This window comes from Poeciliopsis prolifica, unplaced genomic scaffold, assembly GCF_027474105.1.
Source record: "Poeciliopsis prolifica strain line A6 unplaced genomic scaffold, Auburn_PproV2 SCAFFOLD017, whole genome shotgun sequence".
NCBI lineage: Eukaryota > Metazoa > Chordata > Actinopteri > Cyprinodontiformes > Poeciliidae > Poeciliopsis > Poeciliopsis prolifica.
The window spans coordinates 1,584,092-1,604,553 of NW_026562392.1; the positions used below are offsets into that span (position 1 = coordinate 1,584,092).

The following is a 20,462-nucleotide window of genomic DNA, read 5'->3' on the forward strand; positions in this document are numbered from 1 at the left end:
GATTAGAAAGTTCAAAACATGGTTTGAGTTTAGTTTAAAAAAATTATTATTTCTATTTTCAATATCTTTATGTTCGTCTAGCATTTTCTTTGAACATCAGGTTTCTTTGTCAGACCATCATAGCCCTAATAGTCCTGTCACATTATTTTCTGCCCACACAAAGCAAACACAAACACAAGGCAGATGCACAAATGAGATAATTCTCCAGAAAATCTTCTGGTTTATCAGTTCTTTCTATTATTTGTGATTGTGCCTGCTAAATTTAGGTTTTAAAGTCACCCAGCATTTATCAGACGAGACATTGAGTCTTAGAAGATGTTGCGTTCTCGTTGAGGTTACCGCTGTGTCAAAGACGCCTCAACTAGACTTAAATCATTATTTCGAGACTGTATGTCATTAGATTGAGATAGTATCTCATTATAATGAGATACTATCTTGTAATAATGAGATAATAGTATCTCAATATTTTGAGATTGTATGTCATTAGAATTAGATAGTATCTCGTAATAATGAGATAATAGTATCTCATTATTTTGAGATACTATCTCATTATTTTGAGATAGTATCTCTCACAGATTGTCCAAGGCCGATTTGGAGACACCAGTTTATCTTACATTCTTGCTTGAACCCAGAGAAAACCCACATGATGCACAGGCAGAAATACAAGAGGACACCAATGCTAACACTTTGACCACTTTCATAAAAGCATGAATAAAAATTCCCACTTCCTTAGTGGTTTTACTGACTTTGCTCTGCATTTAAGTCCCTGATCACCACACAGTTTCCTGCTGGATTTTGGATGAATCCCTGGAAATGATGTAGAGAAGCTGACTTGGTGCAGAAGGGACCAAGATCAAACACTCTAAAACCAGAGCTTCAACTTTGGTTGTTTCATTTAGATCCACTGTCTCTGTATCGGTTTGGAATAAAACCTAAGGCAAGTGCTCTATATCCCAGCCAACAGAACGGCAGATGAGCAACATGGTTGCTCTTTTACACAAAGGGAGCAGATTTGTCTTTTTTTTCCCTCTGAAGCACTACGACCCACAGAGTACATTTCTAGCAACGCTCAAAACGGAGAACAAGAAAAGCATGTGGTGCCAGTTTGAGTAGTGTTTTTTACTTGAAAAAAAAACATCTCTAAGTACAAGAGAAAAACAATGAATTACTTGTATTCACTGACCCGGCAACCTTTTGTTGGTAATAAATAGTGAAAGCACTAATTTTACTGTAACATCCACATCCAAACAGCCAAACAACAAGACAGCTTATCGGGAGGAAAAGTGAAATATGCAGATTGTATGTTTACAAATGCAAACAGTTTATAGTACTTGGGCTTGTAGGCAGGAAAACAAAGACCTGCAGCTTATGTACAAAGACAGGGGTCAATCCCCCAACACACACACATTCCTGCTGGGGTCAGTGTGAACATGAGCATGGTGGATTTCTGACTGACTGGTAAATAAGCCACACAGGAAATAAATAGAGCAGACAGTAGGAGACAGCAGGCTGTCATGCACAGGGAGGCAAGGTAAACACACTCACACACGCATTGCTGCACGCGGAGTAAATCTGAGCCATTATGGAATAACTAAATATTTACCTACTCCACTCAGACAGACAAACGCTGAAGAGGAAATTAGTCAAGGATGACGGCTTATTGTGTCTGAGTGAATGGGTGTGTTTCCGCCGTGAATGCTGTCGCACACAAACTCACACCAGGCACACTTTTGTCAACCTGGTAATGATGATGAATAAATATCAATACACATATGTGCACGTTCAGAGACACATGCTTGCCATTATGCTGCATTCCCCTAATTATGGCTGCTTCACATACACACACACACACACACACACACACATAAAAGAAAAAAAATCCCTTCTCACCCACCGCGGGTGGTTCTTATCCTCTGAGCTCGGGTCCTCTACCAGAGGCCTGGGAGCTTGAGGGTCCTGCAGTATCTTGGCTGTGCCAAGGACTGCACATTTCTGGACTGAGATGTCTGATGTTGTTCCTGGGATCTGTTGTAGCCACTGCTCCAGTTTGGGGGTTACTGCCCCGAGGGCCCCGATGACCACAGGCACCACTGTGGTCTTCACCTTCCAGGCCCTCTCCAGTTCTTCCCTGAGGCCCTGGTATTTCTCCAGTTTCTCGTGCTCCTTTTTCCTGATGTTGCAATCACTTGGTATTGCTACATCTACCACAACGACTTTTCCCTGTTATTTGTTCACTATGACAATGTCTGGTTGGTTCGCCATTACCATTTTGTCTGTCTGGATCTGGAAGTCCCACAGGATCTTAGCTCTGGCGTTCTCCACCACCTTTGGGGGTGTTTCCCACTTTGATCTCAGGGTTTCCAGTCCATATTCTGCACAGATGTTTCTGTACACTATGCCTGCCACTTGGTTGTGTCGTTCCATGTACGCTTTCCCTGCCAGTATCTTGCACCCTGCTGTTATGTGCTGGACTGTCTCAGGGGCCTCCTTGCACAACCTACACCTTGGGTCTTGTCTGGTGTGGTAGATCTGGGCCTCTATTGCTCTGGTGTTTAGGGCCTGTTCCTGGGCGGCCAGGATGAGGGCCTCTGTGCTGTCCTTGAGTCCAGCTTTTTCCAGCCATTGGTAGGATTTACTGATATCAGCCACTGGGGTTATTTGCTGGTGGTACATCCCATGTAGGGGTTTGTCCTCCCATGATGGTATCTCTGGCACCTCAACCTCCGTTCCCTGTTGTCTGAGACATTCACTGAGCACATTGTCTGTTGAGGCTTTGTCCCTGATGTATTTATGAATCTTAGTTGTTTCGTCCTGGACAGTGGTTCTCACACTCACTAGTCCTCTGCCTCCTTCTTTGCGGCTCGTGTACAGTCTCAGGGTGCTGGATTTGGGGTGGAACCCCAAATACATGCATGGTTAGTAGTTTTCTGGTCTTAATATCTGTGGCTTTTATCTCCTCCTTTGGCCAGCTAATTATTCCAGCAGGGTATCTGATTACTGGCAGGGCATAGCTGTTTATTGCATGGATTTTGTTCTTGCCATTGAGCTGGCTTCTCAGGACTTGCCTTATTCGTTGGAGGTATTTAGCTGTGGCTCCTTTCCTTGTGGCCTCATCGAGGTTGCCATTTGCTTATGGTATACCTAGGTACTTGTAACTGTCCTCTATGTCTGCTATTGTTCCTTCTGGGAGTGAGACCCCTTCATTGCGGATCACCTTCCCCCTCTTTGTGATCAGCCGACCACACTTCTCTAGTCTGAATGACATCCCAATGTCAGTGCTGTAGATCCTGGTGGTGTGGATCAGTGAGTCGATGTCTCCCTCAGTCGATGTCTCGCTCACTCTTGGCGTACAGCTTGATGTCATCCATGTAGAGAAGGTGATTGATGTTGGCCCCATTTTTGAGTCGGTATCCGTAGCCAGTCTTGTTGATAATTTGGCTGAGGGGGTTCAGGCCTATGCAGAACAGTAGCGGGGACAGAGCATCTCCTTGGTATATGCCACATTTGATGGACAATTGTGTAAGTGGGTTGCAGTTGGCTTCAAGGGTGGAAGGGTTTTATATATATATATATATACATAGATATATAGATATAGATAGATAGATAGATAGATAGATAGATAGATAGATAGATAGATAGATAGATAGATAGATAGATAGATAGATAGATAGATAGATAGATAGATAGATAGATAGATAGATATAGATATATATAGATATACATATATATATAAAAACAGACAATGACACAGATTGTCACTGTCTGACATGCAAACACATATACTATTATTTTGTCATGCATCTGGTAATTAAAGCAAAGTAAAAAGACACACATCCTGTGGACCTGTTTATACAGGTCCCCACTTCACTAGGAGCGTTTTTATGAAACACTAAATATGTACATTGAACTAAAGTGGAACATTGACTGTAGAGGAATCTAAAGGAGCTGTTTTGTCTTCAACTTTCTGACTTCTGCTACAAAAGCCTCTGCAGAGGTTAGCCTGTAATGAGCCAAGCAGGCACATGTGGGATCTATAATTATTCAGTAAAGGTGGAAAAAAAAAATCAATCTGAAATAGCACGATCGTTGCATATGCATGGTTTAAGTTTAAGATGGAAGTCTGAGTCTTTTGTCCGTGTATTCATCAGGAACATAAGGTCATTTTGAGGGCATCAAAATCACAGCGTGAAGAAAATACAACCCCCACATTCATTCAAATAAAAGCAACGTTTGTGTACTAAGCAATAGCTAGAAAAGAAACTGTTTGATTATCTAACGAGTAAAAGAAACCTGACGTGTCGTTACTGCTTTTTGGAGAAAGAAAAGATAATCCAATAAATGTGCAAGCTTGCAATGAAGAGTCAAAAGTCAAAACAGAAATTCATATATATATATATATATATATATATATATATATATATATATATATATATATATATATATATATATATATATATATGTAGCCAAACAGGATATTAAAAGATACATATATCTTACTACATTGTTCTTTGAAGGAAATTGATCCGCAAAACTTAACTCCTTCCGAAATGATATAGTAAAATCCTATCGGAAAATGCTGGACTATTACAGAGTAGCTGCTATTACTGAGTCCAACCCAACACCATGTGTACCTACTAAAGTGACTGGAAAGTGTACAACATGAAAGTTACTTTCCTTTTTATGGTCACGTCCTATGAGTTGCAAAAAATAATAGACCAGAACATGAAGTCATAAAACCACCTGTTCCTCCTTAACACGACCTCAGGTGTGATGTCAGTACGCTCTGGCAGGACAGCTCACAGCTTTCATAAAACACACACACACACACACACACACACACACACACACACACACACACACACACACCCACGCACACACACACACACACACCCACCCACCCACACACACACACACACCCACCACCCACCCACCCACACACACACACACACACACACACCCACCCACCCACCCACCCACACACACACACACACACACCCACACCCACCCACCCACACACACACACACACACACACACACACACACACACACACACACACACACACACACCCACACACATACACACACACACACACACACACACACACACACACACACACACACTGCATTCTGTAGTTTGTAAAAAAAAAATAATTATTTACCATTTCAAAATATGGTAAATCTTAATCTTCTAAATGATCTTCTGGCTGTGCTTCCATAACAGATATGCACAAAGTTTGTCAATATTCCACTAATGATGAAAAAATACAATTTGACAATTTCTGTTTTTCCATGAAATCAGAAACATGCAAAAAGAACTTTGCCCACGCGATAGGTTGTTAAAACATGCCATGCTATCATCCTCCAAATACTTCCTGTCGTCTTCTTTTCTTTTTTCACCAGCAGCAACAGCCAGTTGTTGATTACAACATTTGTGTGATTTGGAAAAAGTGTTTCCATGCTAATTTTGCAAAATACACTCATATTCATACAGCCTAAAGACTTTATAATAGTGGGAAAACTTTTTATAAAGAAACAAGTTGTTTTTGTTTTTTCAAAATGTCCATTAAGCAAATTTATTTTCCAAATGTAAAATTAAGCTATTGCATTGTGAATAGCAGCACAGCTAGAGACGTATGTGACCATTCAAAGAAAATTTTAAATATATATGTCACACAGCAAGGAATCAAGTATTCCTTATGTTATATTCTATATCTCAAGTATATACAGTGGAACCCAGACGTTTACACACACTGAAAACCATTATTCCCACTTTCTATAGTTAAATCAAACCAAACCTCTCTGTTTTAGGTCAGTTGTAATTAGTAAAACAAATTCTAATTAATTTAGTGCATGGATTTCCATTTCTGTAAAAAAAAAAAATGCTCACATGCATAAATACCTATTTTGAGACTTTATTAGTTATTGATTTGTGGCTTTCCATACATGCTGTGGTTCAAATTATTTGCATTTTGGGCTTCTTCTTGTGAGACATCTTTAGATGTGAGCTCCAAATGCTATTGACTGAACCTTCCTCTTACCATTGAGCTTCTACAGCGGTTTCTATGGCCGCTCACCTCTAGCCATTGATCCTGTTGGCAGGTGCAGCAGTGAGGACGCACCTGGTAGCAGCATCAAGCTAACGCAAGTTATGAAACAGCGTAGCAATTAACATTTAGTAGCCTAAAAAGGTTTCCTATCGGATCTGTCCTAATTATAACTTCCACTAGCAAAGACACACAGCTGGTCTCTGACAGAGACTTCTGGGTTTGAAGCACCATTAGAGCAGAGGATGCAGAAATGAGAAAGCTCCAGCTGTAGAGGCTGAATCTCCGCCTGGTGAAAGTCACACCACCGTTTCTTTAAAGGGGCAGTGTTCTGCAAAGTCCGCTTTCTTTTTAGCTTTACATCGTGTCGTAATGTTATGTTTTCCGGGAGTGTGGACTTGATTCTTTCATGAATGTTTGAGAAATTCTTAAATCTCTATGTATTCAGTTGTGCACAATGCAGGAGTTTCTTAAAGACACAGAGGCCCAATTTCCAAGTGTTAAATGATGAAGCTAAATGACTTTTCAGTCATATTTGATCTGTATAGCATTCTATTTGAACTGAAGGTAACAGAGGTACTTGATTTTAATATAAAGTTATACTACGTTTCTAGAAAATTCATAACACTGCCCTTTTAAATCCATAGCATTCTGAACTCTACTGGAGTTAATGGAGTCAGAGGTTTTGTCGGCACCCAAATCATTTTGTGTTTGAGTTGGAGTTATTTCCCACTACTGCAGAGACAATCAGAAAGAGAAAATGGAAAATGTTTGATGTAATTTAAATATTAGGAGATTGTTTTTTCACCAACAGACATAACAAAAAAAAAAAAAAAAAAAAAACTATTAGTGACCATGATTTGACAGCTGGAGGGCCCAGTTCTGGGTCCTTTTCACATTGGACAACTAACCCAGTCATCCTACACTTTAGAAACTGAAATCTGTTTTATAGAGCCAAGTGACAAAACTTTATCTTGTACTCCTGCTCAGAGTTATGAATATAAACAGCCAGCATTTGTGTTGCCATAACTTCTAAAAATGTATTTCCAATAACAGCCTGGAGCATTACGTGCTTATGAATTCAATTGCAATGCATTTGTGAGAAAGCAAAGTATAGACAGATATGTCGTATAAACCAGTACAAGCGAACAACTTTCTTCTTTCGTAACTTAGAACAGAAATTTAATACACCAGATCATGAAATTTGAATTGACTGCCTTAAGCATGTACGCTATTATCTCCTGATTGTTTTTAACATGATGATTTTGTTCCCAAAACTCATTTTCTCAGCTCTAGGGGTCCCAGGGGGTAAAGTTATTTTCCTCTCTACCTACTCACTCGATAGCAAACCGGCTTCGCAGAGACAGAAAAAAAGCAGCGTGTTGAACTTTAAGGAGCCTAAAGACGTCGGCAAAGTAATTGTCTTGGGGAAATTTGCTATTAAAACAACAGCAGGAAACTGTGGAAATATGACTTCGATATGAATTAAGCTAGAAAAATATTTTTTCTGCCTGAAAACTAATTAGCACAAATCTCTAAGAGCTTTTCAGCTGAATCAAATCAGTGTTTGTCATTTTTATTATCTTCTCTGCCATCATGGTTGGAAAGTCGACTGAGAAGATACAAATGAGTTCATAAGTGGACCACAGCCTATCTTACTCCTTTTAATTAAACTGGGGGCTATCATTCTAGTTCTGTACCAAAAAGTAGACACTTAAGGATTGTGTCTGAAGCCTCAGCCTGTGTAAGCAGCCAGCCAGAGGTTGGGGGACAGCAGGTACCCTTGTAACGGTCAGAAGCTGTCAGTCATGTTATGGATGAATGAGGGCTCCACATTAGTACAGCTCAATATGGAGTTGCTGCAGCTGGAGACCGCAATGGAGGAGACTAAACCCCAAAGGCAGGAGGGGAGGACAGCAGACGGCGTGAGATAAATGGAAGCAGACAAACGAAGGTGACCACTGAGGGAGGGATAATATTAGGAAATATGTCAACGGCAGAAAACAAGACGACTAGCAAAGACTTAGACTTAGACTTAGACTTGACTTTATTGATCCCTTGGGAAGACTCCCTCAGGAAATTATAGTTACCAGCAGCTCACAGGCAAAAATGTGGCACACAGTAAGCATACACTAAAGAATACAAAAAAATACAAATTAAATACAAAACAAAGAATATAAATACAACACAAAAGGAAATTATAGCAAAGAGTCAGTGATAGGCAAAGTACTCAGCTCTAGTATTTGAGTAAAAGTATTGACACTCACGGTCAAATCTCATTCCAAGTTAAAGTTGCTCGGTCAAAAGCGTACTCAAGTCAAAGTGCTGAAGTACTTACTTTTGAAAGGTATTCCAGAGTACAAATTACTTTTTCTAATACAAGTACTTTTCTGTCTTGTTTCTGAGTGTTTTTGCAGAACTTTGTAACTTGCTGAAACCACCCGATGACCTCCTGACATGCATAACAACTCTGCTACAAAATTTCTACAGGTCCTGTAAAAACTTTAGCATTAAAATGCAAGAATGTTTTTACTATTAATATTATCATTTAAAACGCTCTTTACTAAAGAAGCTTACGAACGTTAAAACCTGGAGCTCAGACATGGTCATGGGTTGTGCTGGTTTCGCTGATGGGGGTTTCCATCATTGAGTTCTGTTTCTGAAAGCAGCAGCTCAGCTGGCCACACTTAACGAGGATAACATCACTCCAAATCTCAGGTGTGTGCGGTGACTGTGATTGGCTCCCGGAGCATAGCGTGTGGACAATTGCATTCCAGTAAAGAAAAACGGCAACAGCGGACTTCAAATCTAGCCAAAAGGAAAATGTAATGGCAAGCTTCCTGGAAATGAAGTGGAGGGAAAGTCCAAAGTTCCCCAAAAAATAAATACTCAAGTAAAGTTAAGATCCTCAAAAATGTACTTGAGTACAGTACTTAGTTAAATGTACTCTGCTGCTGTTCGCCCCTGGTGAAACTAATAGTGAGTTTGTAGTATTGATGTGCCTAAAGACTCCTTGGATTTAGTCGGAAAACTTTCCCAGTTGAAGGCACAGTGATTGAATTTTCCTGCTCCCTGGAAGCGGCCATCGCTTCTCCTCCCACCGTTTTCTGCAAATGGTAAACAGTAGATCACCACTTTGCCGACAGACTTTTACAATCTACTTCCATTCTCCATGTCGACACGTTGCATTAAAATCCAGCAGATCTACAAAGAAAAAATGATAATGCTGAAGGAGAAGACTTTTGAGACTAAAACCTTGCCAATTCACATGAGTGACTGAGTCCAGATAGAAAAGGTGTTGAAAGAGTGAGACGGTTGGACCTCGAGTGAGAACACAGCACACGTGGAGAAAGATGTTTTTCAGGAATCGGTGAACTCTGGCAAACCGGTGAAGTAAAAGACATTGGAAAAGACAAATTATCAACACGCCCGACAATCCTTTTCTGAATGTCATGCAAATTTTTCACTGACTTCCACCTCCTCCAGGCAACATCCAAAGCCAGCTGTTCCTCCAACAGCCCAAGGTCTTGGAAAAACTTAAACAAGATTTTTCTTATGTCTTTTCTCTTTCTAAAACAGCTCCTGTTATTTCTTAATATTGTGATCTTTTCTAAATACTTTTTAAAAGTTAAAACTTCATTTTAATTCCTACTCTCTCCCTAAGTCTCAGCACATAGCTTGGTGCTCTTCTTATGGGGGTCTAGTTCAAAACACTATTTCGTCTGTTTCCATTGTAAAATCAGCCCATAGAAACAACCCGTACCCCATCGTTCAAAAGAAATTCAGTCTTTATAAGATTTAGTTGATTAAGAGAAAGTAAAAAGACACCCTATCTCAACGTGAAAGAGTTAATCAGAAACAGAAAAACCACATTTCTTGGAGTCAGGTTTGACAATCAAACCTGTAGGATCAACTCAATAGAACATGTTCAAAGATCTCACAAAGCAATGATCTAACTGGAAGAAACTCAAAACTAGTTGGAAAAAACATCACTGGAAAGGGCCAACAAGTCATTTCCAATGATTTTGTACTCTGGCAAATCAATGCCTCAATAATGAAAGACATTAGCCACATATAGAGAAAACATGGAGCTCACTCCCAGGAGTGAGCAGTCTGTCAAAATTATTCAAAGAATGTATTAATTACTCATCCAGGAGGTCACAGAAGAGCACAGAACAACATGTACGTTACTGCAGGCCTCTGTCAAGATCAGTGCTCATGATTCAACAATAACAAGGGGACTGGAAAAAATGGTATCCATGGGAGAGTTCCAAGGAGAACAATCACTGCTGCTTAAAAAGAACACAAAGGCCTGGATCAAATTTGCAAAAAAAAAAAAAAAAAACACTAATGATTACCAAAAATGTTTGGAAAATGTTCTGTGAACTGATGACACATGCAACTCTGTTGAAGATATGTGTCCCATTACAACTAGTTGAAATAAATTGCCGTAGAATGAAATGTAGAATAAATAGAAAGCTCTGCACACGCAGCAGAAGATGAGAAACAATGGAGACACTTTGAAATGTAAAAACACAAACTTCCAATTTTTTCACCCACAAAAACAGACATTTGCTAATGTTATGCACTAGTTATAATTTATCACACAAAGTTATAAAAAGTAAAAGCTAAAGTGTACTGAGGGGGGAAAAAAGTGAGTCTACGGCATTTCAAACATAAAAATGCTTATTCATTTAATTACTGTCAAACATAGCAGCCCCTTTCACACCACAAAACTCACTTTGTCTTTTTACTTTATACGAGGTAAACTCCTGAGGTCATAGGTCATGTGAGTATTCATGTAGCTGGGATGACAGAATCAAAAGGGTGTGGCTTATAGCTGCCCCCATAAGGACCAGCATGTCCTCACATCGGTAGGATTTGTTGGGAAAATGGGCCTTACAAGGTGAGAAATACTAAAACACACAGACACACTTTCTGAAGGGCAAGTTAGAGGAACCAGGTTCTCCAACATAAACACTCTAGAATCGTGTGAGGGAGCAGGAGTAACTGGAGAAAACCAGCATATCCAGCTGGAGACGATGTGACTCCATGCATAAAGAGCCCAGGCTGGTAACTGAATCATTAACATTTTTATATTAAAGCAAAGCAAAGGTTGGAATAACTGGAACCTCATGTGGCCCCATCTTGGAAAGCATAGACGGCAAGACTTTCACAACTGATGAGCTAATTTATGACATTCACTGTAAAGAAAAGAAAATGAAACAGAAATTTTACAGAACTGAAAGTCATTTGCAGCTTGCCTGCAATTGCATTTTGGAACGAATAGAAATAGATAAAAAAAAAAAAAAAACTCTTTAGGTTTATTCACATCTGAAAAAAGCATTTGCATAATTTTAAGGTCAGGTGATAAAGTGAAGCATCAAACAGGAACACAGTGATTAGGAAAGTGGTCAACACCGATGTGAGGTCATAGAAGCAAAGTCGAGAGGTAAAAGAAAACAAGTGATAGAAGGAAAATATTGTTTTCCACTCAGGAGCTGCAAGGGCACCAAATCACTTTTCCCTCCTTTAAAACAAAGCTCACAGTGGAACTTGTTGCATTGATACATAGATGCTCACAGACCAATGCAGGGATGCATGTAAGTTCAGACAGTTCATGTGTGTGTGTGTGTGTGTGTGTGTGTGTGTGTGTGTGTGTGTGTGTGTGTGTGTGTGTGTGTGTGTGTGTGTGTGTGTGTGTGTGTGTGAAACGCAGCATTTTACCCAACATGAACCCTGCAGAGTAAACAGAACCTTGCATTAGCCTTGCAGCTATCGACCACCGCCGTCTGCCTACTTCTGAACGGTTTGTTTACTATCGCTCGATGACTTCATTCCCCTCCGCTCCCCCTCAGGGCTGCAGTGGAGACTGACCTGAGCAAACCCAAACACACACACATGCTCGCACACGCACATACACGCAGCTGATGAATTATGTAATACGAGTGATTTGGGAGTAGTGAGAAAGCCTGGCTCATGAGGGATTTCTCCACAGATGCAGCAGTTTACTCCACTAATAATAACAACAGCAGGAAGCGTGCGCATGTCTTCCGACAAAACTAGCGAAGATTCGAAGCTGGCACATGAGTTGAAAAATTTACCGACGCCATTCCAACCGGTCTTTCGGTGAACTCACAGGGTGGACCAGAGAGGAACAGCCTGAGCTGTGAGTCAGTCAGCATTGGCTTCTTTAGGTCTCCAGACTGGGGCTTTCTGTCTTGATGAATCATCTTCTCGAGAGCAACAGTTCTTTCTGTAAGTCGTTCTGTGTCTACAGAACCATCTTTGGGCCGTCCAACCCACTTGAGGTGAGAGTCTTTGATAAATGAGCGGTGAATGGTGATCCTGTCCCTGGTGTGTTCTGGTTAACATTGCCAGTGGAAACATCCCAGACGGCGATCAAAGGCATAACAGCAGAAAGTGAACTTTGTGGAAGCAGTTGGAGAATCTGTTCTGCATTATGAGAGTGTGATGTTTGAAATGTCATCCCTCACCCTCACAGAGGGTGCGGTGAGGGGGCGTATTAATGTATTAATGGCAGAGATCTGAGCTGCTAGTTCAACCAGCTGTTTGACGGAGGACTGCTTCATTTGAAAAAAATCCTCTCCACATTTTTCTGGAGCAAGATCCATGGGGAACAACTATAGCTATTTTTTCACATTTTTATCAATAATATAGCATGTTAATGGCTCCTAATTAAACTCATGGTGGTTGATGAACAGTCAAAGATTCTCCAGGTTTTTTGGGCTACATGAATCACAGATGGAGTTTGAGTGGAAAGGCATTTACTGGGAATAATGCAGTTAAAATGCTAGTGAGGTTTGCTTAGGAGAGTTACCAGGATAAAGACGGTTTACGCTCCAAAAAGTACAACGTCGCAACTTAGATAGACAAAGTTGCATCTGAATGAAATTGATCCCCGGTGGAACAATGTTCTTCTGATAGAAGAAAATGCTTATTGATTATCCACAATAACATGTTTACAGAAAACTAATCAGAGAATCTAGTCGGAAACATTTCATGTCAACGCAAAGGAGTGTAGAAGAGAAATTCTGATTTGGGCTCAGTCAACAGAAACTCCTTTGTATATCAAAGTATTCTAGAGTCAGATTGCAGACTATTTCTTCAACAGACGTCCTCATAACAAACTGAGCCATGAAACAGAAGTATGATCCTCAAAAAATGCAGCAAGTGTACCACAGAATGGCTGGAAAGGAGAATAATCAAAATGTTGCAATGGTTTAGTTGGGAACCTCCATCTAAATGAAACGATGCGGCTTGTGAGGTTTGTGCCTGCAAACCTCAATGCACTGAAGCAAAGGTGAAAAACATAGCAAGGCCAGATTTCCATTAAATGTGGGTAGAGACGACTTCAAGTCAAGGGATGTACTTAATTTTTCATAACTTTACGAGACATATCTGAGAACAGTCTAACTGATTATTAAATATATATTAATGTTGTTAACAAGCTGAATTCATGTGTTTGAGGACATGTAACATATACGCTTGACTGGATTTGGACTTACCTTGTTATATAGCTATGCTAACAAAAAGATGAAACCATATTACTCACCAATTCCACTTGAAACGCTGACACAGACATAAAAACGAGAGTACATAAAAAACCATAGTGGGTTATTTCTGTTAGGATCGTATTTACATTTCTTCGACACTCGCTCAGAAAAATGTTAAGCAAGTCGGTCCAATTTGAACACAACTTTGACTCATGGTGGCACGATCCTGAAAATGCTTTTATACTGCTCCTTACAGATAATACCACTCATCCCCTGTGGTGATGTCCTCGACGTGTTTTGACAGTACAAAGGCACAAAAACCATCTCATTTATACGAGCTTCCACATGAAAACATGAATTGATTTAGAAATTGAAAGAAAAGTTGCGAGGCTTTGCTAAGGCAGAGTTTGGAGCACACCGAATTGGCTAAAGAATGCCTGACAAGGCCAGCCTTTAACATCTTACTTTAGAAATATAATACAAGCAAACACAGGTATGTTGCCTCCTGCAAGAAATCAGGAGACATATTCATAACTAAGTATGTAGTCCAAATTACACCTCACTGACAGTAAGATCTCTCTAGAAAATCTGGATAGTTTGAACCTAATTTGTATATGATGTGATTCAGAAGAAGCTGTATATGGAATTTGGACTTTTGCTTCCATCCTTTGGATAACTCTAATCTCAACTATTTCAAATCATAATCACTCTGTCACAATTATAAAACGTATATCTGTTTCTGTTCTTTAATCAGCCAGGTGCTTGCTGGAAACTGTATCGTAATAGTTAAGATACAGTTTAATGTTTAAGAAGAATATTTAAACAAATGTATTCAATCAAGAAGATATTTTACAAAATACAAATTATCTGGGGGTTTTTTCTGTTTGTTTTGCAACCAAAAATAGGTTTGATGTGGATGTTTTGACAAATAAAATGGTATTTATTGCTGCACATTAGAGTGAGAAGGAGAACATTCTATACCTGTTTCACACTTTATGCCTGTTTAAAGGCTTAATAACTCAAACTGCAAATCAGCTACTAAATGCATTTAGGCATCCGGTGAAGGCGGTCTACTGGAGTTCAAAGAACCAGGATGGAGAAGAAAGGAGATTTAAGGTTTGTTGGCGACTAACTAGTAGGTCTGAATATTTCAGAAAACGCTGGGATTTTCACACAAACTATGTATGATTTACAGGGGATAGATCCAGAAACAGAAGTTACTCAGTGAGGAACAATTGTGTGAATAAAAATGATCTACTGACGTCAGAGGAGGATCAGCAGTAGTTTGAATAAACACTAGCTACAACCAAAGTACTAGGTGTATCATATATAAAGGGTCCTTGTGGAACACTGAAGCTGCTACAGAAGCAAAAGATCACATCAGGTGCCACTCCATACAGCAAAGAGAGAGAAACCAAGGCTACAATTCACAGATGCTTACCATAAGATGGCAATAATAATTTGAAAAATGTGACTCAGTTGGATGAGTCAAGCCACAGTTTGCTGTGAAACTGCATTGTGGATGTGCAGCTCACAAGTATCTCTGAGGAATGTTAGGGGCACCTTGTGGGGTCTATAATATGACAAATCAAGGCAATTCTGGAGGCAAAGGGGCAATTTGGTCTGGAACTCGTTGTAATGTATACAGCGATGCTTGTACATTTCCATTACAGACTGTCAGTGAACGCACCAGAGAAAAGACAGAGATGCAAGTGCACACAAGTGTGGTAGAGACCAGATAACAGATTGTGACCATGTATTGCTATAAGAGAAGCATTTTGTATGACTTGACTAGTAAAGTGACATCAACTCCAATCTAGTGTATTTCTTTATAAGTGTGCAAACATCACACTAGTAAGGAGTATATTGCTTCTGTCCACTGATCGATTCTGGTTCATAACAGTGCATTCATGCCAGCTTTGTTTGGTCTGCTTTAATCAAACTAATTGGTTTGTCTAGAAAGTGTGGTTCATTTGGGGAGTTGTGAATGCATAATCAAACTCTGACGCAGACCAAACCCAAGGTCTCGGTTTGGTTGAAGTGAACCCTGGTGCAACTCCAATGTGAGATTTTCTTACCAGGACACAGGTTGATGCACAACAAACACACACACAGTAGGGGACACAGAGCTGTGCTCATTGTCGGCTTTTACCTTTGAAGGCATTTGTAGCTGGTAGGTCAGTTTCCTGCATACTGCTCCTTCCCACGCTCAGCCAGCTGCTGCAGATGCTGCGATGGATGCCGATGGACCGACCTTAACCTGTCCGGGCAGAGGCCGTCGGAGAGGGGGAGGGTGGTCGAGAGGACAGGGTGGCACCGGCCAGTCTCACCGCCATCTCTGTTTATCAACAGCCCATGCGCTCGAGCTAGAGGCAGCTGTTTTCTCACACCCGGCAGCGAGTCAGGGTCCCTCCTGTGCTTAGTGACAGCTTGTCTCGTCCCCCCTTGTTCTTTTTTTTTTTTGCTGCTGCCTGGATCACTGGTCTGTAGAAGGGGGTTCAGCTATGTTCTGAAGGAGGGGAGAATAAAGGGATGGCTCACAGGAAAAGAGGACGGATTGTGGCAGAGATTGATGGGGATTTTGTGGCACGGTGAGAGGATGAAGGACGTGGTCCGGGGCGCGGCTCAGAGTTGTCTTTCATAAGCAGCTCTTATTGCCGTTCCCTCTGATTCGTTTTGATCTTTTGCTTCCTGCTTTTGTTGTCCTCCTCCCACATTCGTCCCGTCCGAAACTCATCAGCAACTCCTCCGCCACTCACAGGTTGGCTCCACAGCTGGGGAAAGGAGAGGAAAAACACAGACAGAGGGAGGGAACTCGGTGAAGAAATTCATGAGATACCAGAAACAACAGGTGGTTTAGGTGGACCACAGCAGAACGCGGGGAGGCTAACCGCTGGCCTGCAGGACCAAGCTGACAGAGCACACACCTCCACTAACTCCCACGCAACAAACACAAACGCAGATGTGCGCAGCGGTGGACGATTGGTGTCTGAGCTGAGATCGCGGGCGGAGGGCTGGCATGGACCCCCTTTGGTTCCTCTCACCCACCAGGCTCTCACATGAAAGGGGAAAGTTTTTCTTTCTTTTTTTTTTTTTTTTTTTTTTTTTTGAGAGCCAAGCGCCGCCTGTGACCCTGTTTCACAGAGCGGCGGAGAGATAGCGCCACATGTCAGCATGCCACTTTGAAGTCTGCCTGATAAACAGGGCTGGAGGAGGCTACAGCTGAGGAAACAACAAAACTTTATTTCCATTTCAAAAGTACCAAGTGCGGTTTTTGTGTGACTGGGAAAGAAATAAATTCCAAAAGAAAGAGAGGGGGTGAGGGAAGAGGACAGGAAAAGAGGAGGAGGAGGTGAGGCTGTTTGTGAAGTAGGAGAAAACTACTTTTTCTTGTTATTGAGACATAAAAACGAGGGTACGAGGGAGATGCATCACACACGGGGTGTGGTGTGACGGGGGAAGGAATCACAGAGGGAGGAAAGCCTGTGTGAAAACATGAAAGAGAGAGACAACCCACATAAAATGAAGCAACAAGGAAAGAAAGGAAAAGAAAAGAAACATGCAAAAAAAATATCAAAGAACAGATGTGGCAGACGCATAAAAGCGTAAAGAAATCAAACAGCAGATGAGAAAAAAACTGGTTTAAAAACAAGTTCAAGGCAAGGAATGACATGGAACAAGTCAAAGAGAGGAGGAATAGAAAAAAGCAGACAGATAAACAAACATACGCCCTGTCTGAGTTTTGGAAAGGCTCAATGGATCTCCGTCTTATCTCGGCTTTGTTTGCTGGTTCTTATCGAGCCTCATTACAGTAAGCAGATGCACAATAGCTTGGAATAGAGGAGGTGAGGACCGAAGTGCTGTGGAAGAAAATGAAGTTAGTGAGGTACCACACACACACGCTGTGACTCATCGCGGTCTTCTTTTGGCTTAAACCAAGTCAGCATCCAACATGTTGCAATGTCAAACAATGAGAACAAATCACAGTAGATCAATATGACATTTTCTACATTTTACTCTAAAATAGTTAAATTCTTCTTGTTTTTAGCCAATCAGAGGTTTTATAACTGTGTGGATCAATCTGGCCTTCATGTATAAGCAGCACCAATCAAGCCACTCCTGAAAGAAAGCCATAAAAAAAAGTCTAATTTGCCCCAGGTCATGTAAGGACACAGCAAACATGTTGAAGTGCTCTGATTATACCAGAGCACTTTTATTGTTTAGGCAAACTGGTGAGAGTTGATGGCTGAACAGAAATAATGGAAGACCACCTGCTGACAGAAGTTGGAGGTTTACCTTCCAGTGATGATACTTAGATTTTTAGGTCTACAAGGAAATAGTTAGTGTTTAAGAATGTTAATATTCAGAATGACCCAGATCTAAATCTAATTGAGAACCTGTGGCTTACCTGAAAATTGCTGTTCACATACCCCCTTCACATACCATACCATTCTTAATCCGCATGGTTTAACATGGTGCTTCCCACACTTCATATAATCATTCTGCCACATGGACGTTTCTGCCACGGAAACATGTGGCAGACAAAGATTACTTTGTCTTTGTCAAAGATCACTTTGTCTACCGCAAAGTAATCTTAGAGGTCTTCTATCAGGTTGAGGTCAAACCAGCCAAACTCCTCTGTATCAGAATTGCTCACTCAAATGTATGTGGATATTACTTTGTGTACCAGTTCCCACAACGTTGAAAGAGTGAAATAGTCCAAAATGTCCTGTGCTGTGCAGGCAGTCGAGACGTTCTCCTGGCAAGCTGCCTGACAGAGAAACACGATTTGTTACTCCACAGAACACATCTCCACTGCTCTAGATGGTAACTGCAGCATGATTTGCACAATAGCATGCAACACTTTGAATTTCACTTGGTGAATATGGCGCGGATGCATCTGCAAAGTAACTGAAACCCACAACATGATGCGCTCAAGGAACAGTTCTTGAGCTAACGTTCGTGCAACGGCAAGTTTGTAAGTCCGTAACGGTTGATTCTTCAGAAAGTTAGTGACCTCTGTGATTTATCCCCTTCACGGTCCAATGATGCTGCTTTCATTTTTACATTTTCATTACTGCATCTTGGTTGAGTTACTGTCGTTCCCAATAACTTTCACTTCATTTTAATACCTTCAACTATTGACTGTTCAATGTTTTTATTACTTTTCAGGGAAGATATGCAGCAAAGATCACCAGGCCAGGAATTGAACCTGTGACCTAATTCGTTTTTAGAGTGTTCTGTTTGCTAGTTATCCTGACGTAGTTAAATACTGCTTAGTCTTAGTTTAGTTTTTTGAAAACTTATATTAGTTACAGTAGCTTTAGTATTTTCATACTTTGGTTAATTTTAATGTGCAGAATTCAAAAAGATAAAAAATACTGCATTGTTATTAGATATACATCCATTGGGTAATGCATACTCAACAGAAGATAACATTTAAAAAAAATTATTGTTGAACAACCAACTGGAAGCGTCTAACTTTTGCTGTCGCCATTTTGCGGACTGGTGTGAGATTTGCCAGGAAGAATATGAAAAATCATAATTTGCAGACAGCTGATGTAAACAGAAAAATAAATCAGTTTTAAATCATTTTGAAAGGTTAAAAAATTGATTCATAAACACGGAAACTAAGGATATTATGTCGATAACTTTAGCATGTTTTGGTGAGTTTTATTAACACATCATTTAGTTCCAGTTAGTTATAGTTTTTTCCATCAACTCATTTCAGCTAAAATAATTTCTCAGTTTCAGTTTTTGTGATTTTGTTAGTTTTATTTAATAACTATAATAACCTTGAAAAATACCAACAAACATACAGGTTGTGGTTATAAAGTGGCAAACATCCAAAGGCTTATAAATACTTTTGCAAGGCACTGTAAAACTATAAGCCTGGATTTACACTGAAAACTGTTCAATGTTCACATATATTTTATAAAATAAAAGTCAATCGTTTTGCCCCAAATTGTTATTATAATTATTATTTAACTCGATTTATGTGATGTAATCTCCTGGCCCTCAAACAAAAATGGGCCATGAATCAGTCTGGAAAAATATTAGCTCTTTTTTTTATGCTCAAAATGTGATTCTCCTATATTCACATGAAAGGAATCAAAACCAACTACAAGCTGAGGGTGTAAAAAATCACTCAAATTGTGTAAATTAAAATTTTGTTGTCAAAATTTATACTGTTCTGGAGAAAATTCACGAATCCAAAAACACTAAATTAGGATGAATTTTTAAGTAATTATTTATAGACCAATATATATATATATATATATATATATATATATATATATATATATATATATATATATGCAAAGAAATGCCAGTGTGACCCAGCCAAAGTGTGGAGAGAAAAACAATTTCAATAACTACTTCCTAAACGGTTGGCTGTCTGTCCGTGTGCCGTGTCATCTGAGGACAACTTGTTGTCGAGGCTGGCTGAGAAAGCAGGGTTCCAAGTGGATATTTACTTTCTGGTCATTTGAGGACAACACTGGGCCTCCAGTCTCATCTCAGACTGCGTCCAAAATGTCAAAATCTGACACTAGTGAGGTATTCCAGAGAAAAAGCTCCTGATTTGTTGAAACAGAACCAACATAAATTCCAAAATTTGCCGCAGGTTGTACTTTGTGCTATAGTGTACTGGAGAAACTGTTGAGTTGAACTACAGAGCAAATCTGAGAGAGTGCTATAAGGAGCTCCATGGGGACTTCAACCTAAAGAAAAATATAGACAAGTCTGAAAAAAAAAAAGCGTAGGGATGAATAAAGAAAATGAAGAACAACACCTGCTGTGTTATCATCAGAATGAAATCTTTAAGTATGCAGGTTGCTGTTTATTTGATCTTTTCAGAGTGCACTGAGACCAATGGTGTGAATTCACATTGTTCCGCTGC

The 20,462-nt window shown here is 40.1% G+C and overlaps 1 protein-coding gene across 1 annotated transcript in view; it reads right to left on the reverse strand.

Annotated features, from left to right (window-relative positions):
• Positions 1-20,462, reverse strand: part of LOC129367440 (low-density lipoprotein receptor class A domain-containing protein 4-like) — a 215,163-nt gene that overhangs the window by 135,012 nt on the left and 59,689 nt on the right. Inside the window, exon 4 of the mRNA XM_055041849.1 lies at positions 15,714-16,335. Within this exon, the coding sequence (XP_054897824.1) occupies positions 15,714-15,753 (40 nt within the window). The 5' untranslated portion in view covers positions 15,754-16,335. The remainder of the gene's footprint in view (positions 1-15,713; positions 16,336-20,462) is intronic.